The 19,757-nt window shown below is 54.4% G+C and overlaps 1 protein-coding gene across 3 annotated transcripts in view; it reads right to left on the bottom strand.

Moving 5' to 3' along the window:
* Positions 1 to 8,227: 8,227 nt before the first annotated feature.
* Positions 8,228 to 19,757, bottom strand: part of ASIC1 (acid sensing ion channel subunit 1) — a 101,238-nt gene continuing 89,708 nt past the window's right edge. For 2 of the 3 annotated variants that reach the window (XM_065419404.1, XM_065419406.1), the window contains 8 exons: positions 18,285 to 18,412; positions 16,743 to 16,893; positions 14,181 to 14,237; positions 12,676 to 12,829; positions 12,298 to 12,389; positions 10,099 to 10,178; positions 9,429 to 9,533; positions 8,228 to 8,332 (listed from right to left, as the gene is read on the bottom strand). In XM_065419404.1, coding sequence (XP_065275476.1) covers positions 8,228 to 8,332; positions 9,429 to 9,533; positions 10,099 to 10,178; positions 12,298 to 12,389; positions 12,676 to 12,829; positions 14,181 to 14,237; positions 16,743 to 16,893; positions 18,285 to 18,412 — 872 coding nt within the window. Of the gene's footprint in view, positions 8,333 to 9,428; positions 9,534 to 10,098; positions 10,179 to 12,297; positions 12,390 to 12,675; positions 12,830 to 14,180; positions 14,238 to 16,742; positions 16,894 to 18,023; positions 18,027 to 18,284; positions 18,413 to 19,757 lie in introns of all 3 variants that reach the window. The other variant, XM_065419405.1, reaches the window with a different exon arrangement.

Below are 19,757 nucleotides of genomic sequence, written 5' to 3' on the forward strand. Positions count from 1 at the left end.
GGAACCGGACATCGATCATAGAGCGCGTGGGGCAGAGCGGCGCCAGAGGTACCATAGAGTGCTCGGGTAGGGCGCAGAGAGATGCTGGGGACGCAGGCTGCCTCCCCCTGCCGCATGGAGGGCGGCACTGCAAGCAGCCTAGAGCCCCGGGGTGGGGGACTGGGGCAGTGTCAGGGGGAAGAGCACGGGGAAAAGCCCACGGGTGTGGGGTGTGGGCAGTGCAGACGGGGGGTAATGTCCAGGGGAGAGGGGGGCAGTGCCCATGAGGAAGGGGCAGGGACACACAAGCACACAAGCAGCCTTCAGGAGGCTGCCAAAAATTAGAGCACTGCCTGGCTTAAAGCATCTCCCTAGGCTGCCCAGTTGTGCTGTGATGCCCAGAACCCCCTGGCTGCACCACAGGGAGCCTCAACCGCTGCTTTTAAAAATATCCTAATAAATGTTGAATGAAAATAGAGTGATTCCATCAGAACCCAGCTCCGGCCCTGCTTCAGGCATTTCTGGCTAGGGTGGAATTTTGGTGAATGATTTAAAATACCTTTTGTCTCCAAATAGCTTTGATGCAAATACTTGCTCCAAAAGGTTTGGGTAACATGTCTGGCTATTGAACCAAACCTCCCAAGCAGCAAGGCTTAGCACTGCTGGAAAGCACTGCTCTGCTGAAGCTTCAGGGGCTGTTTCCAAGCCAGTTAGTTAAACAGTCCACCTGCTGTGTCTGGCTGGATTGATCATCTGAGGGTATCAATTTTCTGCTTGCTCACAGGAGTATCCCCATTGAAATCTATGGCGCTAGACTTGTTAGGAGGATCAGCCCCTTGGTGTCTGGTGTATGAACACTGGGGTGTGACCACCCATAGGTAAAATTTATTTTTTTAAATATCTGGTCCTGCTTGCAAGGCTGCAGGGTAAATTCCTTGCCAGACAGAAGACACCTTCTACCTGGCAACTAAGATTTAGCTGCATTTTCCTCTGACTGGCACAAGATTTACTGCAAAATATTGTGGTTGGCTAATGTATTGTGCTTTGTTTAATGAGGTAGCTGCAGCACGTGTCAGGTGAAACGGCACAGTGCACACTAGGGGGCTTTAGTAATGTCAGTGCAAAGTCACCTGTAAGATTCTTTTTAGTTTGGAACAAAACTCTCTTTCGCTGGTTTGTTATGATGTTGGCTGTTCAGTTCTTTCCAGGTGTGTGCAGGGTCTGAGTTAGAGCTGCTGGGCCTAAATCTGATCTCTTGTACAATGATCTAACTCCACTGACTGGATTTCAGACCAAGCCCCGGTTCGAAGTGCAGTGTGGAGGTGTACGAGCGAGAGCCAAGCTCAGACTTTGAGAGACAGAGATGCAGTTACCAGAGAGACAGAAAACAGCAAAATTCAGAGAGCAAGTGATAGCTGCAGAGCTCTCTGATGTTGAACATGGACAGGAAGGGTTGGGGGAGGGAGAAAGATCAGGTCACACAGGGGTGCTTTGTTGTCTCCATCCATCGTCTCTGTAGTTCCAAGTCACTGCAGCCCAGCTAGCACCAGGCCCACGGGGCATCATGTGGGCATCATGGCAGAAGCACATTAGCGGGAGGGCAGAGAACCAAAATCTGTGAGTTTTTAAACTATGAAGGGGGTCACAGAACTAGCTGCTGAAGGGAACAGGGTGGTGGGGGAGCTGTTTGGAGATGGGGCTTCTCTGCATGTGAGGAAAGAGATAGGCAGCAGCATCCTGCCCATGGCAGGGGCTGGAGAGCCAGGCGTGGAGGGTGCAGGCCCCACAGCTGCAGCAGCCAGCGTGGGGGTGGGGGAATAGAGGCTGGATGAAGAGCTGAACATTGGTTGCCAGGAAATTCAGTAACCCATCCACCCCAAAACCTAGCAACTTGTTTTTGTAGGACCTGCACTATTTAGTGCTATGCTGGCAAGTTCCAGCCCTGCTCCTAGCACAGTGCTGATGTGATTGATAGGCCTGGCCCCCAGCGCAGCACAGCACACAAAGCAGCAACAATTCTCATGAGCCTTAAAACAAAGCAATGCTTGTCAAACCAGGAGAGACCAAACACTGCCAGGGATGAGGTTTCATTTCCAAGTGTCTGGTGGGATGGGGTGGTGGTGGGAGGGAGACCCACAAAGGAACACAGGCTACACCAAACACATGTGGCCACAAATACACAGCAGTGCATGGACCATACTGTCCTTCCTGACTGGCCCAGCCCCAGCCTGTAATTACACCAGAGAAATCCCACATGGGTCAGTCTGCCCGGCTCAGGTCCTGGCCCCTCAGTGTGGTTGGGATGTGCATCTCACAGAGGACAGGGTGATTGGCCCAAAGGACCGTCATTGCCACATGGGCCCCAGCCCATGTCAGGGCACCTGGCTGCACAGCACAGCTCTCTCCTACCTGTATGGCGCTCACTTCAGGGCTGTATCACAGCTCCTGTGTCTGCTGGCAGCACCAGCAGTGAGCGAATGGTAACCATGAATTACTGCGGGGGGCACAGAGGTGATGCTATCTCTGCCTGTGTTTATACGTGCAGCATGATTAATCCTCATGCTGCAGGTTCACGGAGGCCACACAATCCACAGGGTGAAAGCACCAGAGTGCTAGCAGGGGTGGCATGGCTTGTGCCCCCTGCGCTGCAGCCAAAGTTGGCTGCATGCAGGTCCCACAGTCCCTAACAGGGATAAATCAGCTAATGCCTTCTAATCCACTCTGCCTCTCTGGCTGCCGCAGTAATGGAGCTGTAGCCTGTTTCTCTCCTGAGACGAACAGCTGGACGTGTCCACAGCGGAGTCTTAACTGAATGAGATGGGCCCCAGGAAGCCAAACTCCATTAGTGCCAGAGAGCCTCTCGAAGGGACACTTGGGACTCTCTAATCTGATTGGCTCCAAGCCTGGAGTATCCGGTGGCAAGTTTGCCGAGTACTATTTAATTAGGTAGGAGGCTAATGCAATGCTGTTCTGTAGGGGCAGGAATTCCTCTGTGGATGAGGTGTCCTGGGCTTGGTGGGCCTGTTTCCATACTCAACTCAGTGCCCTGGTGTGGGACTGCAGAGCCACACCATGGGAGGTGCCATAAAACCGAGGTCCTAATCCTTGTGAAAGGCCCTATGATGCCATACATGAGAGACAAGGTATCAGCACCTGGCCAAATTCCCTGCTGTCTCCCTAACTGCCCATTGCAGTATCCACTGACCATTGACTTCCTCTTCACTTCCTGTGCTAAGCTGCTGTGTGGCAGCTATGTTCTAACCCAGAGGAGGCCAGGTCTTAGCAGTGGGAAGCCCATCCCTGCATAGCGACTGAGTATCTGGGGCCTTGTGGTGAAGAGTGCCCTTTTATCAGGCCTGGAGCTTTTATGTCAGCACATCAGAGCGGTGTTGGCCTCAAGGCCATTTCACAGCACCTCATGTCTGTCAGCAGCAGCCTGAGCTTCCCACACACACCTGACCCCACCAACATGCCACAGCCCTACCCTGGAGGGACCGGCCTAGGAGTCAGAGGAGAGGGAAATTCCTCTGGCCCATTCAGCCCTTGGCCTCTCATGGAGCTACCAACAAGAGGGCTAAGGAGGGCCCATCTTGGTGGTTTTTGTGATGTCAAAACTAGGCTGCAACCCAGTAAACTCATTCCACGGCATTGGGTAGCGCTAGGCAAGCAGGCTGAGACAGAGGGCTCACCAGCTGCCCAAGTCAGCCATTGGTGACCTGTGCACCATTACATGTCACAGAGAGGCTGGGACCAAACCCCAGATCCCTTGAAGTCTGGGGATATTTAGCTCCAGAACTGGCCTTTGCAGCTGGCCAGGCTCCCACGCCCAGCATTCTCACTGCATCAGTACGCCACCACCACCCAGACGTGCCCTACCCCAGCCAAGTCCCCATGGTGGTGGTTCAGCCGTTGGGCACCAGGTGCTGGGGGAGCAGGCTGGCTTCAAGCGTCATGCAGAAGCCTTGAATGCCAGCAGCACATTGCTCAAGGCTGCAGCACTGGGAACATTCATTTCTTTGCTGCTAGCAAGGCCCTGTAACTGTAGAGGCCGTGTTTTCCAGCCACGTAGCTCTGGCCAGTGACACTGGGTTTGTTTTGTCACCATCTGGCTGCTAGGAGGCAGCAGTGCCCACTCCGAGGGTGCACATCACCAGAGCAAACCCAGGCTGGAGCCCTCCTTATGGTGCCCTGTGCTGGAAGGCAGGAGGCTCAACGCCTGGCTAGTGTGGGAAGGGAGGAGCCTAGGATTTCACTGCACTGGGCTCTAACTCCTGCCCTAAACCTCAGTGTCCCAGCCCCATGCCTGCCCATTGCTGGAATGCAGGGCCCCTGCACTTACCCCACTCAAAGTCAGGTCCCAGGATCCATCCTTGCCTGCTCCATGCTGAAATGTGTCAGAGGCCTCGTAACAGGATTCCCACTCACCACTAATGTGCCTGCTCATGGCTACATCTGGGAAAGTAGTTCTTGTGGCACGGGTGCCCGCTTCTGCTCTCTGCTCACTCTGCAATAGCCTATCCTGGTCCCTCTGGCCAGGCCCCTCCCGGGGTTGCAAAGTCCACCAGGACTAGTGGCTAGCAGTGGAACCCGGGCCTGCCTGCTACACCGGATTGTAGCCTAGGGGCCCTATAACCAGCAATCCAGGACTGCTCAGTCCCTGTCCCTTGGCTCATTCCTGCCCAGCCTCTCTCTCTCTTCCCTTGCCTGTTTGTGGGTTTACCACAGGAGCTATACTACTCCCTGTCTATTTCACCCCCTTCTAGCCTCTTGCTAGCTAGACTCTTACTCCAGGGCAGGATTTTAGGGCTTACTTGCTCCCTGGACTTCCTGCTTGTCCCTAACAAGCTCCCTCATCCCAGAGAGCGATGGCAGATTCCTTCCCCTGCCATCCCCTTCTGGCTTTATAGCACTGCCCTAGCCTTTCCACAGCTGGGCTTCACTTGTAATTAACCCGGGTCCTTCTTCTCGCTGGTGACGCCAGGTAACCTGTCTGGCTTCTGGGGCCCTCGTTGACCTATCAGGGCTGCACATCCCTTTATAGGCCTGAAGCCACATTCAGTGCCCGTGAATGCTGTCACACAGTATGCACTATGGCCTTTAGTAAGTATGTACTTAAGTCATTCCAATTCAGGGCCAACACTTTGTTCTGCAGCAAGTCCCCTCTTTGGTCCTCAGTTTGAGATGCACAACGTGAGCCCTGTGGGGAGGGAGAAGCTGCCTGGGGTGCTTCTGATTTCCTACCCACAAGGATAGAGTCCTGCAGCCCAGCTGGGGAGAAAAAGGCTCAGTCTCTATCCTCTATCTCATCCATTTATAGTATCGTTTATATCATTGTTAAGAGTAGCAGGTATTGATATACAATGCATTTGTCATCTTATTGTGCTTCCTATGAAAATGTGTGTACATAGTACAGATACCAGAGATAATTCAACACTTTATACACTTGAAGGCATTCAGAGATCGGTAACAGAAAAATGGCACAATATCAAGGCCTAAATGCTACTGGATGGGTATCTACACTGATATGCCGCATACAGATATATATATATGTACACACATATATATATATAGTAATATATATTATATATTATATATAAGAAATATAAAATGAGGATGATATAGTAAAAACAGACAAATAAAAAATGATAAGTTTCAACAGGTGAGCATCAAGGTCAAATCCAAATCCAAGCCCCCATCTTTAAAAGCTTTAGAGCGCGAGAGTGAAAATAAGAAAGAAAGAAAGAAAGAAAAGGAATGACCCCGCACTAAGGAGTCATAAGACAATCTCTGGACGTGGCTGACCCGTTTGTCTTTGGGCGAGTGCTAGATACAAAGGCCTGACCCCGGTTCCTAATTTTGGTCAGGAAGTAAAATAATAATAATCATAAAGTAAATAAAGATTAGAAAAATAATAAAAATGACATTGCAAAAGCTCTTTAAGCTAAGTAGCACTTCAGCCCTGCAGAGCTGTCACTTGGTGGAGGGTGCAGGGTGGGCACGAGAATTCTGGGGCTGGCCCTGACAGTGGAACAAAAGGATGGAGGCAACCCAGGCAAGGTCTGGCTCTGGAGTTCCTGGCCTGGCTGCGGAGGGGGTTGGGTTTGTTACACACAAGTCAAACTGACCTCACAGCTCCTCTCCTCTATGTACCAGCATCCCATGGAGGGGCTATGACTGGGCTGGCTCCGCCCACACAGCCCAGCCTATGGGCACTAGTAGCAGAGACTCTGGGACACAAAGGGCCAAGGGTGGCTGTGAACAACAGGCACCGCTGAAAAACCAAGCCCAAGGTCTGCCATTTTCAGTAGCTGCCGGTGATTTGGGAATGTCATCTGGAGAAGTTGTGGGTGGGGGGAGGGTCTGTGGGTCATTTCGAAAGGGTGGGTGTCTGTGAGTCCCCAGAGGGTTCTGCTTGGTGGAAGGCTTGGCTCAGCTGATATTGGCAGAGCTGAGGGACAGGATCTGTCCTGCTGGAAGCCTCCTTCCGTGGGAAGTTAGCTCAGCCCATGGGCATCAGCTTCCCCAGACAGCTCTGAGCCACGGGCTTCCCTGGCGTCAGGCTGTTCCAGAGGATGCCTGGCTTCCGTCTGACTCCATGGCAGATGGGAATGCAAAGCCCTACATTTCCTGGGACAGCACCTGCCTGGAGGACATGTGACTGGCCTGGGAAAGGCATGGCTCCCCCCAGAAAACCCCTGTGTCTGACTATCATAGTGCAGCTCTGGAGAGTGGGCTGTCTTGGGCAGGCTCCCCTTCCTGGCCGATCCCACCTGCATGGGAAGTGGCAGCACGATCAGTGTGAGCTTCATCCATCAGCATTTCCTTTGCCTGTCATGCTGACCCTAGTGCTCCCCATAGCACATCCAGCCCCAGCTGCCTGGCTTGGCAGGCTTATCTGGAAAGGACTGTGCAACAGCGGGGGCTTATGGGCCTGAGGGGGATTCTCCCCTTTACGTGCCCCATTAGCTATGAGGCTTCTGCCTTAGGGGAAAAGGAGGCTGAGGCCTCTTAGGGTTTTTGGAAAGTCCTCCTTGACCCTGCAGCATGGCTACTGTACGGGCCTCATTCCCCTCCCCCACCCCAAGTTACAGTCTTTGGCGCTGTCCACACACAGGGGCCTTTCTGGACGCCTCTGGATTGTGTAGGTTCCAGATGTGAGAGTTTGGGCAGGAGACTCCTCTGGGGGTGGGGCATGTGGAGGAGGGTGGTGGTGAAGGGAGGAAGAAGGCTGTGCTTGCTCACAGGTGGGGCTATCATTACCCCAGCTCAGTCCACAGAGCACCAATCGTGGTCATGTTGGAGGGGACAGGAGCCAGGGGAGACCTGGGGGCATCTGCCCTTGAGCTGAACCCACAGCCAGGGAAGGCTCCCAGGGACCATCATGCTCAGAGACTCAGTGCCAGGGGCAGGGGACTAAGTTCAGAGCAAGACTGTGGCTGCTGAATCGGCTGCAGTGCACATGCAGTGCAGACACACAGCAGAAGCTTCTGGGATCCAGCTCTCACCATCAGCCTCTCCCATCCACACTGGGGGTGAAATGCTGAAAGAGGGGCCCAGGCAAACATGCTGCCATAGCAGTGGGGCCCCTGGCTCAGAGGACAGGCCCTGGGGGCTCCCATCTTTGTAGAGGTGATGCTCCAGTACTAACAGATTCCCCAGCTCTGTGGAGAGCTGGCTCAAGCTGAGCGCAGGGACCAGGCCTCCCCGTGCTCGCTCATAACCCTCCCCGCCCCCCCAAGTCTCTCTCCAGTGCGATGCGTGGATGCGGGATAGACATGGAAACCAGGTAAATGGACAGGAATGTGGAACATGGGAGAGGGGTTACTTCCCCCAGTGTGACTGCAGCCAAAGAGCCGATTCTTCTGGGCTCCTTTCTCTTTTTAGTTAAAAACAAATTGAGGAGCCAAGGAGGAGCAGGCCAGGTCCTGTGGCCCAGCCCGGTCCGTGTGTAGCTCCAGCACAGGCTGCCGAGTCAGAGCTGTGTGTGGGGGGGTGGGACCGGAATGTCCAAAAGTCTCTAAACTATGGGGGGGTGGGGGAGCAGCTGGCGCTGAGTCTGTATCCAGGGTCCGAAACCAACCCAACTGCCTGCCACCTGGGCCTAAACCTGAGGCCATCACTCTTGTTAATGTCCCACTGTGGCGAGGAGCAAGGGCCCCTAGGTGTGTCCCCTCCATGGACGCCCCCCAGGGACAGGGGCCGCTCTCCAGAGGGCTTTGGTAGTGTACGTTGTACATCCGGATGTCAGTTAGCAGGTGAAGTCCTCAAACGTGCCCCGGGCCGGGTGATGAGGTAGGATGTTGGCTGCATACGTCATCCCGGCTGGGTGGCCCCTTAGGCTCTCGCAGGGATTCTGAGGGCAAGGGAGATGAGGGAAGGAGAGTTAAGAGCGCAGGGAGAAGAGCAGATGATACAGCAACAGCATCATGCAATCCTTGATAGAGGCAAGAGTCCAGCCCTCTGGTAATCACAGAGACCAGAGGCTCTGGCAGTATTTGGGGAGCCTGGCAGCTCAGAGGATGCCCCAAAAACACTTAGTGCCCTTGCCCAGGGAGCCCCAGAGCACATGAGATCTCCATATATCTGGCTGAGTGACACCACCTCCCGTGAACAAAGACCCTGTTTAGAGATGGGCTGCAAGGTTTGTGGCTCTTCTGTAATGAGTGAACCAGCTCCCTAGGCCCAATGCCCCGGAGCTTGGCGGATCTGTGCATCTGGGTCAGAACTTTCTGGCTTGGGGCCATGGCCCCAAGAGAACCACAGTTTTCAGCTATTTTCAGCAAGCCAGTCGGCACTGAACTCCGGTGCCTAAATACCATGGTGACTGGCACTCTAGCAAGACTGGGCGGTTTTCTATCCTCTCCCTCTCCAAAGGCTGCTAGCTACCACTCCAGGCAGTCCCAGAGGACAGGGGTACTGGGTACTGGAGCATGGGGCCCCAAGCTGGCATGCTCAATGCCCTGCTGTGGATCCCAGCCATGTCCTTTCACTGCAGATTGCTCCCCAGCAATCCCCACAGCACAAAGGTCGTTCCCACAAGCCACTTTCTCAGCAGCCTACAGGCTTCGGGGGTTCCTAACTTTGGTTTCAAGGCAGCCAGTCCTCTCTTAGCCCTCCTTGCTAGCTCAGAGGTGAAGGAGCAGGAAGAGACCAGGACAGCAAGGATGCTAAAGGGAAGGACTGAGATGCATGCCCTATGCGTGGGGACCTTGCACAGTCCCTGGCTACCCTACAGCAGGCTCTGGCCAGTGATATGGGTCTGCCTCTCTCACAAGCACTCAGCAACCTCCAATAGAACCCCCAGCCCCAGAGGGCTCGCTGAGCGGTATGGGGGGCACTGCAGGGCAGTGTGCTGCCCTCCCCCCAATGTAGGGGTCAGTGGGGATGTCAGGGAGTCTAACTGAGGTGTGGCCCAGGCCACAAGGAGAAGGGCAGGTTCAGGCACTTACATGGCGTTTCACATCGTCCATGCTCAGGGCGACGCCCTTGTCTGTGTTGTTCCTTTTGTGATTCTTTTGGCATTTGGCCCGGCGACAAAGCTTGTACTTTATGACCTGAAAGTGAAAGCAGCTCCTGGGTGGGATGGCCCCCTCAGTGACCCAAAGCATCCTGCGCGCTGCCGGGGGCACATCAGGGGCACCAGTTACAGGGGGGCAGTGCTGAGGTAAGTCACATGATGAGGGACTGGTGGAAACTGCACAGGCCAGATCCTGCTCCCAGCCACAGCACAGGTAAATCCAGAGTGACTCCCCATTCTGCACTGGATGCAGGGTAGCTGAGATCAGAACTCACCCACAACGTATGAAGGGGCTCACAGCTCCCATGGGCAGGAGGGATTTGGGTCCCAGGGGATTGGCAGGAGGCGCCTGAGGCTGGCAGCAGCCTGGGGGAGATTTCATGATGAGTGGGAAGGGACTGGGAGGGCAGAGGGGGGCTGGTGGGTGAGACCAGGCAGGGAGCAGGCAGTGAAGTGACATGCAAAGGTGAAGGGGAGGAAGGAGCTGTGGGGGAAGCAGTGTGACAGGGGTTGACCTTAGGGGAGCATCTTGGTGCATCATGGGGGATGGTTCTCAACCCCCACAGCAGAGTGGGGTTCCTGGTGATCCCTCCTTCACTCACCTCATAGGCATAATCGAACAGCTCCAGCACGGTCAGGATGCTGGCCCCAATGAACAGCCCCATCTGCCCACCAATGTCGCCTGGAGACGAGAGGGATGAGAGCCGTCAGGGCGGGCTGGCTGGGAGTGGGCGGCCCGTGTGATGAGCCTGTGACACGGACACCCCCCACCCCTCGGCCAACCAAAGCCAGAGGCCTCTGGTGATCCTCGGGCCTGACCCCAGGCTGCAGCTTGGTGAGCTCTGATCTGCTGGGCTGGTGAACCTACGAGCTCAGCGACTCTCCACATGGGCTCAGGGCATGGGTTCTGCACCCTCTGCTCAGTGGAAGTAGGGGAGCAAGTCCTGCCGCCTGCGATGAATGGACTCACCAGTGGCCAGGGCTCTGTCCTCCAATGTGAGATTCACTAGGAAGCCCCAGGGATGAGGCCAAGAAGCCAGGGAGCCTGCAGCCATGCCGGGATTTTCCCAAAGCACCAGGGTTCTGGGCTGCAGGTTTTGGCTCTGTGCCTCCAATAAACACCCCTCAGTATGGAGCCAGCAAAGCCCCCGGCCCTTGGGGATGGCTACGCCGAGAGGCCAAGTACTCACAGCACCCATTGACCCTCAGTCCCTCTAGGAATCGAGCCCTGACTCTCCCTTGGCCTCTCGAGAAGGGCCTGGGACAGGCTGTCAGGCTCTGCAGACCTGCCCCACTGACTCATACAAGCAGCTAGACCAAGTGGGATCTGCCCCATCTTTGGAGTACCGAGGCCCAAGAGTTTCTCCAGCCAACGCAAGGGAGAGCTGGAGCAGGGCGGTTCTGGAGGAAAAAGCCTCGGAAAAGCCAAGTCAGGAGGGATAAGGTGTGTGAGTGTGGGCAGTGATCTGCTACATGGAATGGGGACCCGACCCACTTCCAGGGGTATTTCCATTCCCCAGTCAGCCCAGAGGCAATGTTGACCTTTCCAAGCTACTCTCATTGGCTCACCTGCCTGCCATATAACCTTATAAACCAATCTCTCATTGGCTCACTTATCTTCCCCGAGTTTGATAAGCTTCTCTCGTTGGCTCACCCACCTGCCCTACCAGGGCCTGTCAATTGGGACCTCAGACCATCTTCTACCAGTGACAAATTGGATGACTCAATGCACATGCACCCAGGGGATCCTATATAATTTCTGCACTCCATGAGCCCTGATCCCTCAGCCGGCTAGACCAAACCCCAATGGCTCTGCACTGAGATGAAATCTGCTCATTAAATGGATCCATTACTATTTTCCAATTAGTTTATTCAAAAAGCCCTTAAACATCTGCACTTGGGTCTGCAGGAAGGAGTCTGCTGCAGAGAAAACAGATCAGGATAGGAGCTTTGGGGAAGGACTGGTAGAGATAATGCTACTTCCCGCTCACTGAAATCTGGTTCACCTGCCAGACACGGACCACATGGTTCCCCCCATCTGCCTGGGGTGGGGTGGGAGGTAAATCGCTGAGCTGAGCCAGCTGCCACGGGCTAGGTGAGGTGAGGTGTGCAAAGGGGCGTGAGTTCCATGCTGAAGGTGGGCACACAGCCATCTGAGCTGGGGGCGATCACGCTCCCACTCATCCCATGTGATGTTCTGGGACAGGTGCACCAGATTTATCCCAGTGCCGCTCACAGACGGGTCTGTCCCCAAGGGGGCAGCAGGAGAAGCAACAGCCCTGTGTACGAACAGCTCCCACCAACCCCCACACTGAGCCTCATCCTGGTCCCACAGAAGCCAGCAGGAGTTTTCCAATTCACAGCAGTGGGATCCGGACTCAGCTACCGCACTCAAATTTGCAGTGTCTCTCGGCTCCTTGGTGTGCGATGCCTCCCGCAGCACACATCACCATGTGCCTGGCCCAAGAGCCATGGAATTACCATCTGCCCCACCTCTCCCCTGCACTCAGCACCAAAGACCCTGCCCTCCCAGGGGGCTCCACAGCTCATGCCCACTGGGCTGCCGCAGAACCAGGGTCTCTGACTGCCCTCCCTGATTCAGCTTACCTCCAGGCATCACCGACAGGTGGGAGGGAGAGCCACAGCCCACTGGAGGTGACAGGCTTCTGGGGCTTAGTGCTGGGGGAATCATTGGAGCTGAATGGACCCCTACCCCAAGCACTCAGCTAGCGTTGCTCAGCAGTGACCACAAGGCCTGGCTCCCTGCCTGCCCCTGAGTATGGAGGGGAAACATGGCTCACCCAGCAAGCCAGCCACCTCGTAGGCCTTCTTCTGCTCAATTGTCTCATAGTTCAGGGCTTCAAAGAAGATATCCAGCACCAGAAAGTTCTCCCTGCAAGAGAGGAAGGGAGTGTCACTGGATGGGGCTGGCTCTGTGTGACAGCCTGGAGTCGCTGAAGCAAATCCAGCATGGACAAAATCAGCAGGAAGCCACGAGACCAGGGAAAGGAGGCCAGGGATTAAGAACCGGCACCTGGCGTCCCATAGATCTGGAGACTGGGCAGGTGCCCAGGGGGCCAATGGGGAATGAAACTCTTGTGGCACTGGCAATACGTGCAGCATCCTGGTTCCATTGGCTCTGCCCCCAGGGCTGTGGCGCAAGCCTCCTCCCCAATTACCCGATGTACTGCTCCGACTTGTTGTATTTCTTGGCCAGGTACTTGGCTGAGGCCTTGCTGGGGATTTTCACCATGGACAGCTCCTTGCCAAAGCGGGTGACGTTGCAGGGCATCTCACAGACACAGTAATCGTTGTCCTTCTCCAGCAGGAAATCTGGGGGGTGGGAGTGGGGGGGGAAAGGGAGATGGGCGGAAAGGAGGCGAACGGAGAGAGAGAACAAAATAAAACAATAGCAGCTCATACTCTAAAGGGGTCTCTCGACATTCCCCAGACTTCAAAGCCGCCCCTGGAAAGTGCCACTCAAGTCACTTAACAGAAGAAAGAGGGGGACAATTTCTGGAAGATTTCTAGGACCCTCACCTCCCAGTTCCCACTTGTAAGCCATTCCCCTGCCCTAGCTAAGGCTCTTGGGAGGTCAATGGCAACAAAACAAACACAAGGCGCTAACAGAGCCAAATCAAAGTAGGAGAAAGAAAATCACCATCTGAAAACGATGCAAATAGAAACAAATGAAGGGGGTGGGGCAATCAGCGCAGGGATCAGAGGGAGGGACAGGGGAAGAGAGAGGTGAGAAATATGGCACTCGCAGTCACATGTTACAGAAGAGTCTTTGGAGTCTGAAGGATGAATGTCAAGGGGGGGCAGGGTCTGCTGCAGCCAAGCCACCATCATTGCCAGCCATTGGCATGGCCCCATGGCCAAGTCTCCATTGCTGCCTGCCATGGCTGAGCCTCCATCATCGTCAGCCATTGGCAAGGCCCCATGGCCAAGTCTGATGTGGCAGTAGGGTCCTTGACAGGTGTGCAATAGGAGTGTAAACCACAGTAGCAGAGTGTGAGTCTTTCTTCTCTAGTGGGTGGTCCATATATGAGAATAAGGGTCTACTGCAGCTGCCAGCTAATGGAGCTACTCCCTAAGTTCAAGCAGTAAAAGCGTGTGCTTTTAGCAGTGAATGGCCAGGGTTCAACCCTGAAGACAGCTGCTGGTGATGGTCACAGGAGCACAGATACCATCAGGATGAAGACCCAGGAGGAGTCTCAAATATAGTCAGAGTCGTCTTTGTCCTTTAGGGCTTAAAAAACTAGTTGCACCCCGGAGAGATTGCTCCATCTATGCATAGAGAGCCTGACAGGACTATGGCTCTGAGCTTCTGTAGTAGCAGGTGTGGTGCTGGACCCCAGAGGCAGTGGAAATGCACGCCTAGATGGATTGAAGGGCCTGATTCAGAGGTGGATAGAGTCCTTTGGTGCTACACCCCTTCCTGATGTCTAGGGGACCTGCATGGGGTTGCTGGCCTCCCCCTTAGAAACTGGAATGAGGTATGAGTTACAGTAGGGATGGGGATCTTCCTTCACACACCCCACTGCTGCTGGGTGCTCTCCTTGCCCCTTGATATGCATGGCACAGCGAGAGCCCTGTCCTCCTAGAATGGAGTGGGCCCCAATGCCCCGCTCTGTGCCATTGGCCAAACCTGCAAAGGGAGAGAGGGGCAAGGCAGTCTCACCTAAGGCCGGGTCCGCGCACTCCTTGTACTGCTCGGGGGTGCAATAGGGGGCATCGCCTGCAGGGAGACAGAAGAGCAAAGTTTCAGTCGAACCTCTGTGCTGGGGCTGGATTTAAGGTGAAGAGGCTGATCCAGTGGGTGTGGGAGGATGAAACCAGACTACAGGGGCCATTGGTCTGATCCAACCGAGGAGCGGGAGATACTGGACTACACGGGCCATTGGTCTGATTTGGTATGGGTGTGTGTGTGTGGAGGGAGGATAGTGAGCTAGATGAGCCATTGCTCTGGTCCAGCATGGGTGTGGAGGAGAGGGGTACAGGAACAGCTAGACCAGCAATCTTATCCTGTGTGGCAGCCTGAGTATTTATTTTGCTGCTCCTTGAATTTGTGTGTTGTTTCCTAGCCTGCACCTATCCCCCGCCCCCCCTGGACCAGGAAACCTCTCAGTGATCTCAAAACCCTCCCCATACCGTCCCATCAGGATCCTGAGCGAACAGACAGTCTTGACTTTAACACCTCACCTCGACTGTGTACAGAATCCCCGCCCCAGATAAAGCAATCAGCCAGAATAATGTAGGGTCTGTGATTCTGTATGTTAATTTCCATGCCTTACTTGCTACGGCCTGTTTGCAAGTGACTAGTCCCATCAGTGTAAGACCAGTGCTAAAGCCCTTGGAATAAAGGGCTAGTTCCATGAGAGGGGAAGTGGCTCCCAGTGGTGGGGGAACAGAGTAGAAGGTTCAATCCGCAGCCCCCGGGGAGACTGCTGCCTGGTCCCCCTGCCTGCCCAGAGCAGCACATGCCTGCCTCGGGATTTATGCTGCCTTATTTATTTCCTCCAAGCCGGCCTTGGCTCTTAGACAAATACTGGGGCTGCCTCAATCTTGGTAGTGCAACTGCTGCCATTCAAATGCTGATCAGTACTGTCTGGTCTGATCTTCAGAGATGGGCTTAGTGAGGGGTCTGTGGGCAGCATGCTCCAGAGCCAGCACCCTCCACGGAGACCTCCAAACCCACCGGGGAAGTACCTTCAGGGGCACTCTGGGGACCCAGCATTACCTGCTTGCACACCCCAGAGGCGTAAGTTTAACCCCCAACTGCACTGCCAGAGCCCACGTGTCTGCCCATCTCCCACGGTATCCTGGCTCCAGCACTGCCTGGATATGTTTCTTGATAGGCTGAGAATTGAGAGGAATTTGGGGGATTAAATTGGAATCCAGCCTGGAGCCACGGAGCTGTGCTGGAAGTGCCAGAATAGCTGGGATTTAGGGGAGGGGGCTGCAGCAGACTAAGGCCAGAGCTGCATTAATTGCAAAGGCTGTGCTCTGAAAGCAGTGGGTCTCAGCTCATGCACTGTGAGGTGCTGTTCACCTTCAGGTATTGTTTGCCCCAAAGCAGGACATGGAACAAGACAGAGCAGTGTCCTGTTGGGGCAGGAATCCTGGAGCAAGGGGAGGGGGAGGGGGGCACTGGACTAGATGGGTCACTGGTCAGCTCTGGTACAAGAAGCAAGATAATGGACTAGATCTACTAGCAGTGTGTGGGCAGCGGGATACCTGTCAAAATGAACCCTTGGGCTGATCCACGGCAACAATGAAGTGGAGGGTTACTGGGCTAAGTGGCCCATTGGTCTGATCTGGGGCAGGGAGGCACTGGGGGGATACTGGGCTAGATGGGCCCATTGGTCTGATCTGGGGTGGCAGGGAGGCATTGGGGGGATACTGCGTTAGATGGGCCCATTGGTCTGATCTGGGGCAGGGAGGCATTGGGGGGATACTGGGCTAGATGGGCCCATTGGTCTGATCTGGGGCAGGGAGGCACTGGGGGGATACTGGGTTAGATGGGCCCATTGGTCTGATCTGGGGCAGGGAGGCAATGGGGGGATACTGGGCTAGATGGGCCCATTGGTCTGATCTGGGGTGGCAGGGAGGCATTGGGGGGATACTGGGCTAGATGGGCCCATTGGTCTGATCTGGGGCAGGGAGGCACTGGGGGGATATTGGGCTAGATGGGCCCATTGGTCTGATCTGGGGCAGGGAGGCACTGTGGGGATACTGGCCTAGATGGGCCCATTGGTCTGATCTGGGGCAGGGAGGCACTGGGGGGATACTGGGCTAGATGGGCCCATTGGTCTGATATGGGGCAGGGAGGCATTGGGGGGATACTGGGCTAGATGGGCCCATTGGTCTGATCTGGGGCAGGGAGGCACTGGGGGGATACTGGGTTAGATGGGCCCATTGGTCTGATCTGGGGTGGCAGGGAGGCACTGGGGGGATACTGGCCTAGATGGGCCCATTGGTCTGATCTGGGGCAGGGAGGCATTGGGGGGATACTGGGCTAGATGGGTCCATTGGTCTGATCTGGGGTGGCAGGGAGGCAGTGGGGGGATACTGCGTTAGATGGGCCCATTGGTCTGATCTGGGGCAGAGAGGCATTGGGGGGATACTGCATTAGATGGGCCCATTGGTCTGATCTGGGGTGGCAGGGAGATGCTCTGAGCTGCACAGGGAGTGTCCTACCCGGGGCTGGTTTGGGCCTGTCCCTGTCCCCATTTGGGCTCACCTCGCATGTGCACCATGCGGCAGTTGCAGTTCTCCACCAGGTAGCGGGTCTCACAGTCAATGCGACAGGCCGCGATGCTGTAGGTGTCGTAGAACTCAGAGTCTCTGGTTATGGACTGGCAGTTACCCCAGGGCGGGGGAAGGTAGATCAGCTGGGGCAGAGCAGGGAGGAATGAGAACAGGCGCCCCACCCCTTCTCTCCCCAGGGAATGCTCCCAGAAGGCTCTTGTTGAGCACCAAGGTGGACCAGGCACGGATCAGGCCACCATAGGAGCAAGCTGAGAATTTCAGAGTATTGATTAACTAGGCCCCGCAAGCCCCTGTGTCAGGCTCACTTTTCCCCATTCTACTGATTTTAAAATGTCTAATTTTAGCTGTTTAACATCCTCCTGAGATATCAGTGGAATGGAAAGGGTGTTATCATCTGATATGATTATTTCATGTTTTTCCCCCAAATACAGAACAGAAACATTTATTGAACGCTTCTGCCTTTTCTGCATTATTATTGATAAGTCTACCATTTCCATCTAATAACAGACCAATACCATTGTTAGGATTCTTTTTGTTCCTAATATATTTTAAAAACTCCTTATTTTCCTTAACTCTGCTGGCCACAGTTTTCTCCTTGTGTCCCTTTGCTTTCCTTATCAATTTTCTACAATTTCTAGCATCTGATTTGTATTAATATCAATTTCCCCTTTGTTATATATTATTTTTAATTTTTTCATAGCTGGCTTTGCTTCCCCTCTAAACCAGGTCTTTTTTTAATAATACAGCCTTCGTCCTCGAGTGTGGGATGGTGGCTTTTGGGGCATCTAGTGGAAGTGCTGTTAAACAATTCCCAATTATCCTTAATGCTTTTCTGATTAAATTCTTTCTCCCAGCTGATTTGGCTCATGATTGTTTGTTATAATTGTCAAGAAGTGCAATGACATAAGAATGGCCATACTGGGTCAGACTATGGTCCATCTGGCCCAGAATCGTGTCTTCTGACAGTGGCCAATGCCAGAAGCTTCAGAGGGAACAAGGCAATAATCCAGTGATCCATCCCCTGTCATTCAGTCCCAGCATCTGGCAGTCAGAGGCTTAGGGACACAAAGCATGGGGTTGCGTCCCTGACCATCCTGGATAACTGTCATTGATGGATCTACCCTCCAGGAACTTATCTAATTCTTTTTTGAACCCAGTTATAGTTTTGACCTTCACAGCATCCCATGGCAGCGAGTTCCACAGGCTGACTGTGTGTTGTGTGAAGAAGTACTTCCTTTTGTTTGTTTTAAACCTGCTGCCTATTAATTTCATTGGGTGACCCCTGGTTCACGTGTTATGTGAAAGGATAAATAACACTTCCTTATTCACTTTCTCCACACCATTCAGGATTTTATAGACCTCGATCATATCCCCCCCTTAACCCTCCAGGCTCCTGGAATGCTGCATCCACCCCTTCCCCCCGCTTAGTATTTCTTCTCTGTCTGTGTCAGGCAGAGGCAGCTCAGGGGCTGCCAGCACAGAGTGCCCAGCCCAGTGCTCTCCTGCCCCTCACCCGCTGCTCCTGGCAGGACACAAAGGTCTGGAATCCAGGCGCCACCCCAAAGCCCAGCTGGTCAATTAAGGGAGGTTCATCCTGGCTGTGAATCTGCACTTTGATCCCAGCTTCAAACGAGGTCTCATCTGCAACAACAAAAAAAGTGGGAGCTGAGTATCTGAGAGGGCTGGGGAACCCAGGCATCCTGGGGTGAGAACTCCCTGGAGCCCATTTCATATCCGCAGGATACACCTATTCTGCTCTCCCTCAGGGCATATGTTAACCTAGCTTCAGAGAGGTTGTCCTGTCTGTAATGGAGCCTGGTGCGGAATTAACCCTGTCCCTGACAGTGTGAAGAGCCCTTTCAGGCCTGGATGAGTACAGAGCCATGGGACCGTCTCAGAGGGCACCAGAAGTTCCAAGGATGAGGGGTCCAACTCCGCACAGCTGTCACCTTGTTGCCATCTACAGCTGTGCAATGCAGGCATGTGACACACACAGTGGCGTGAGTGAGGGGAGGGATCTCGTTTGGTCACATCTCGCAGTCGCTTTGCACAGGTGAGAATGGCGCCACCAGGTCAGGGTGAGTCAGGCCCTCTCTTATATCCCTGCACGGGTGAACAAAGTCAGGATTCCCCTTTTAACACTGAATATACCCTGAGCTCGCTCCACGGGCTTCAGTAGGGTTACTCCTGATTTACACCAGCGTGAGAGCAGAACTGGCCCATTCTTGGTGCCTTTCACACAGGGACCTCCAACTGCCTTGGAAACATTAACGAACAGAGACTCAGACCACCCTGGGAAGTGGGTATTATTCATCCCATTTTATAGATGGGGAAACACCACAGAGAGGGGGAGTGACTCACCCAAGATGATAGAGGTGAGAACAGAACCTAGGAGTCCTGACTCCCAATCTCCTGCTCTAGCCTCTAGAACACGCTGCCTCTCAGAGCTGGGACACAACCCAGGAGTTCTGACACCTGGTCTAACACGTTCACTCTCATCCGACCTTCCCCAGCGGGTTTGGAAGCAGCAGATGGCAGAGGCGGGTTTCTGTCTGGGCAAGTCCCCCCTGCCCAGCTGCCTGTGTAACTGTTCTGGGAGGATGCTGCGATTGGGTGAATGCTTCACTGATGGGGCAGCCGGTCATGCCCATCGCCACATGCGTGTGGCCAGATCTGCTCAGGTCTGGGGCTGTTCTCAGACATACCTTCTCCTCCACCCAGCTTTGCAGTGTGTGTTTGTGTGTCTGTCTATCATCTACATGACAATCTCTCCAGTGTCTGTCTTGGGGAAGAATTCAGTGCCCGTTCCCTCTCCACTAGTCCACAGCCCCAACCCTGCTCTATATGCCCCTCCCTTCCCCACCTGCTCACTGCACCCCTCCCTTCCCCCCCCCATACAGGAAGTGTTGTTTCAGGCTAGGTGGGGGTAGGGGCTGGGGCTCCTTAGGTTTATTGCATGTGCCACCCTCCCACCCACATGCATTCC

Source organism: Emys orbicularis, chromosome 19 (genome assembly GCF_028017835.1).
Source record: "Emys orbicularis isolate rEmyOrb1 chromosome 19, rEmyOrb1.hap1, whole genome shotgun sequence".
Classification (NCBI taxonomy): domain Eukaryota; kingdom Metazoa; phylum Chordata; order Testudines; family Emydidae; genus Emys; species Emys orbicularis.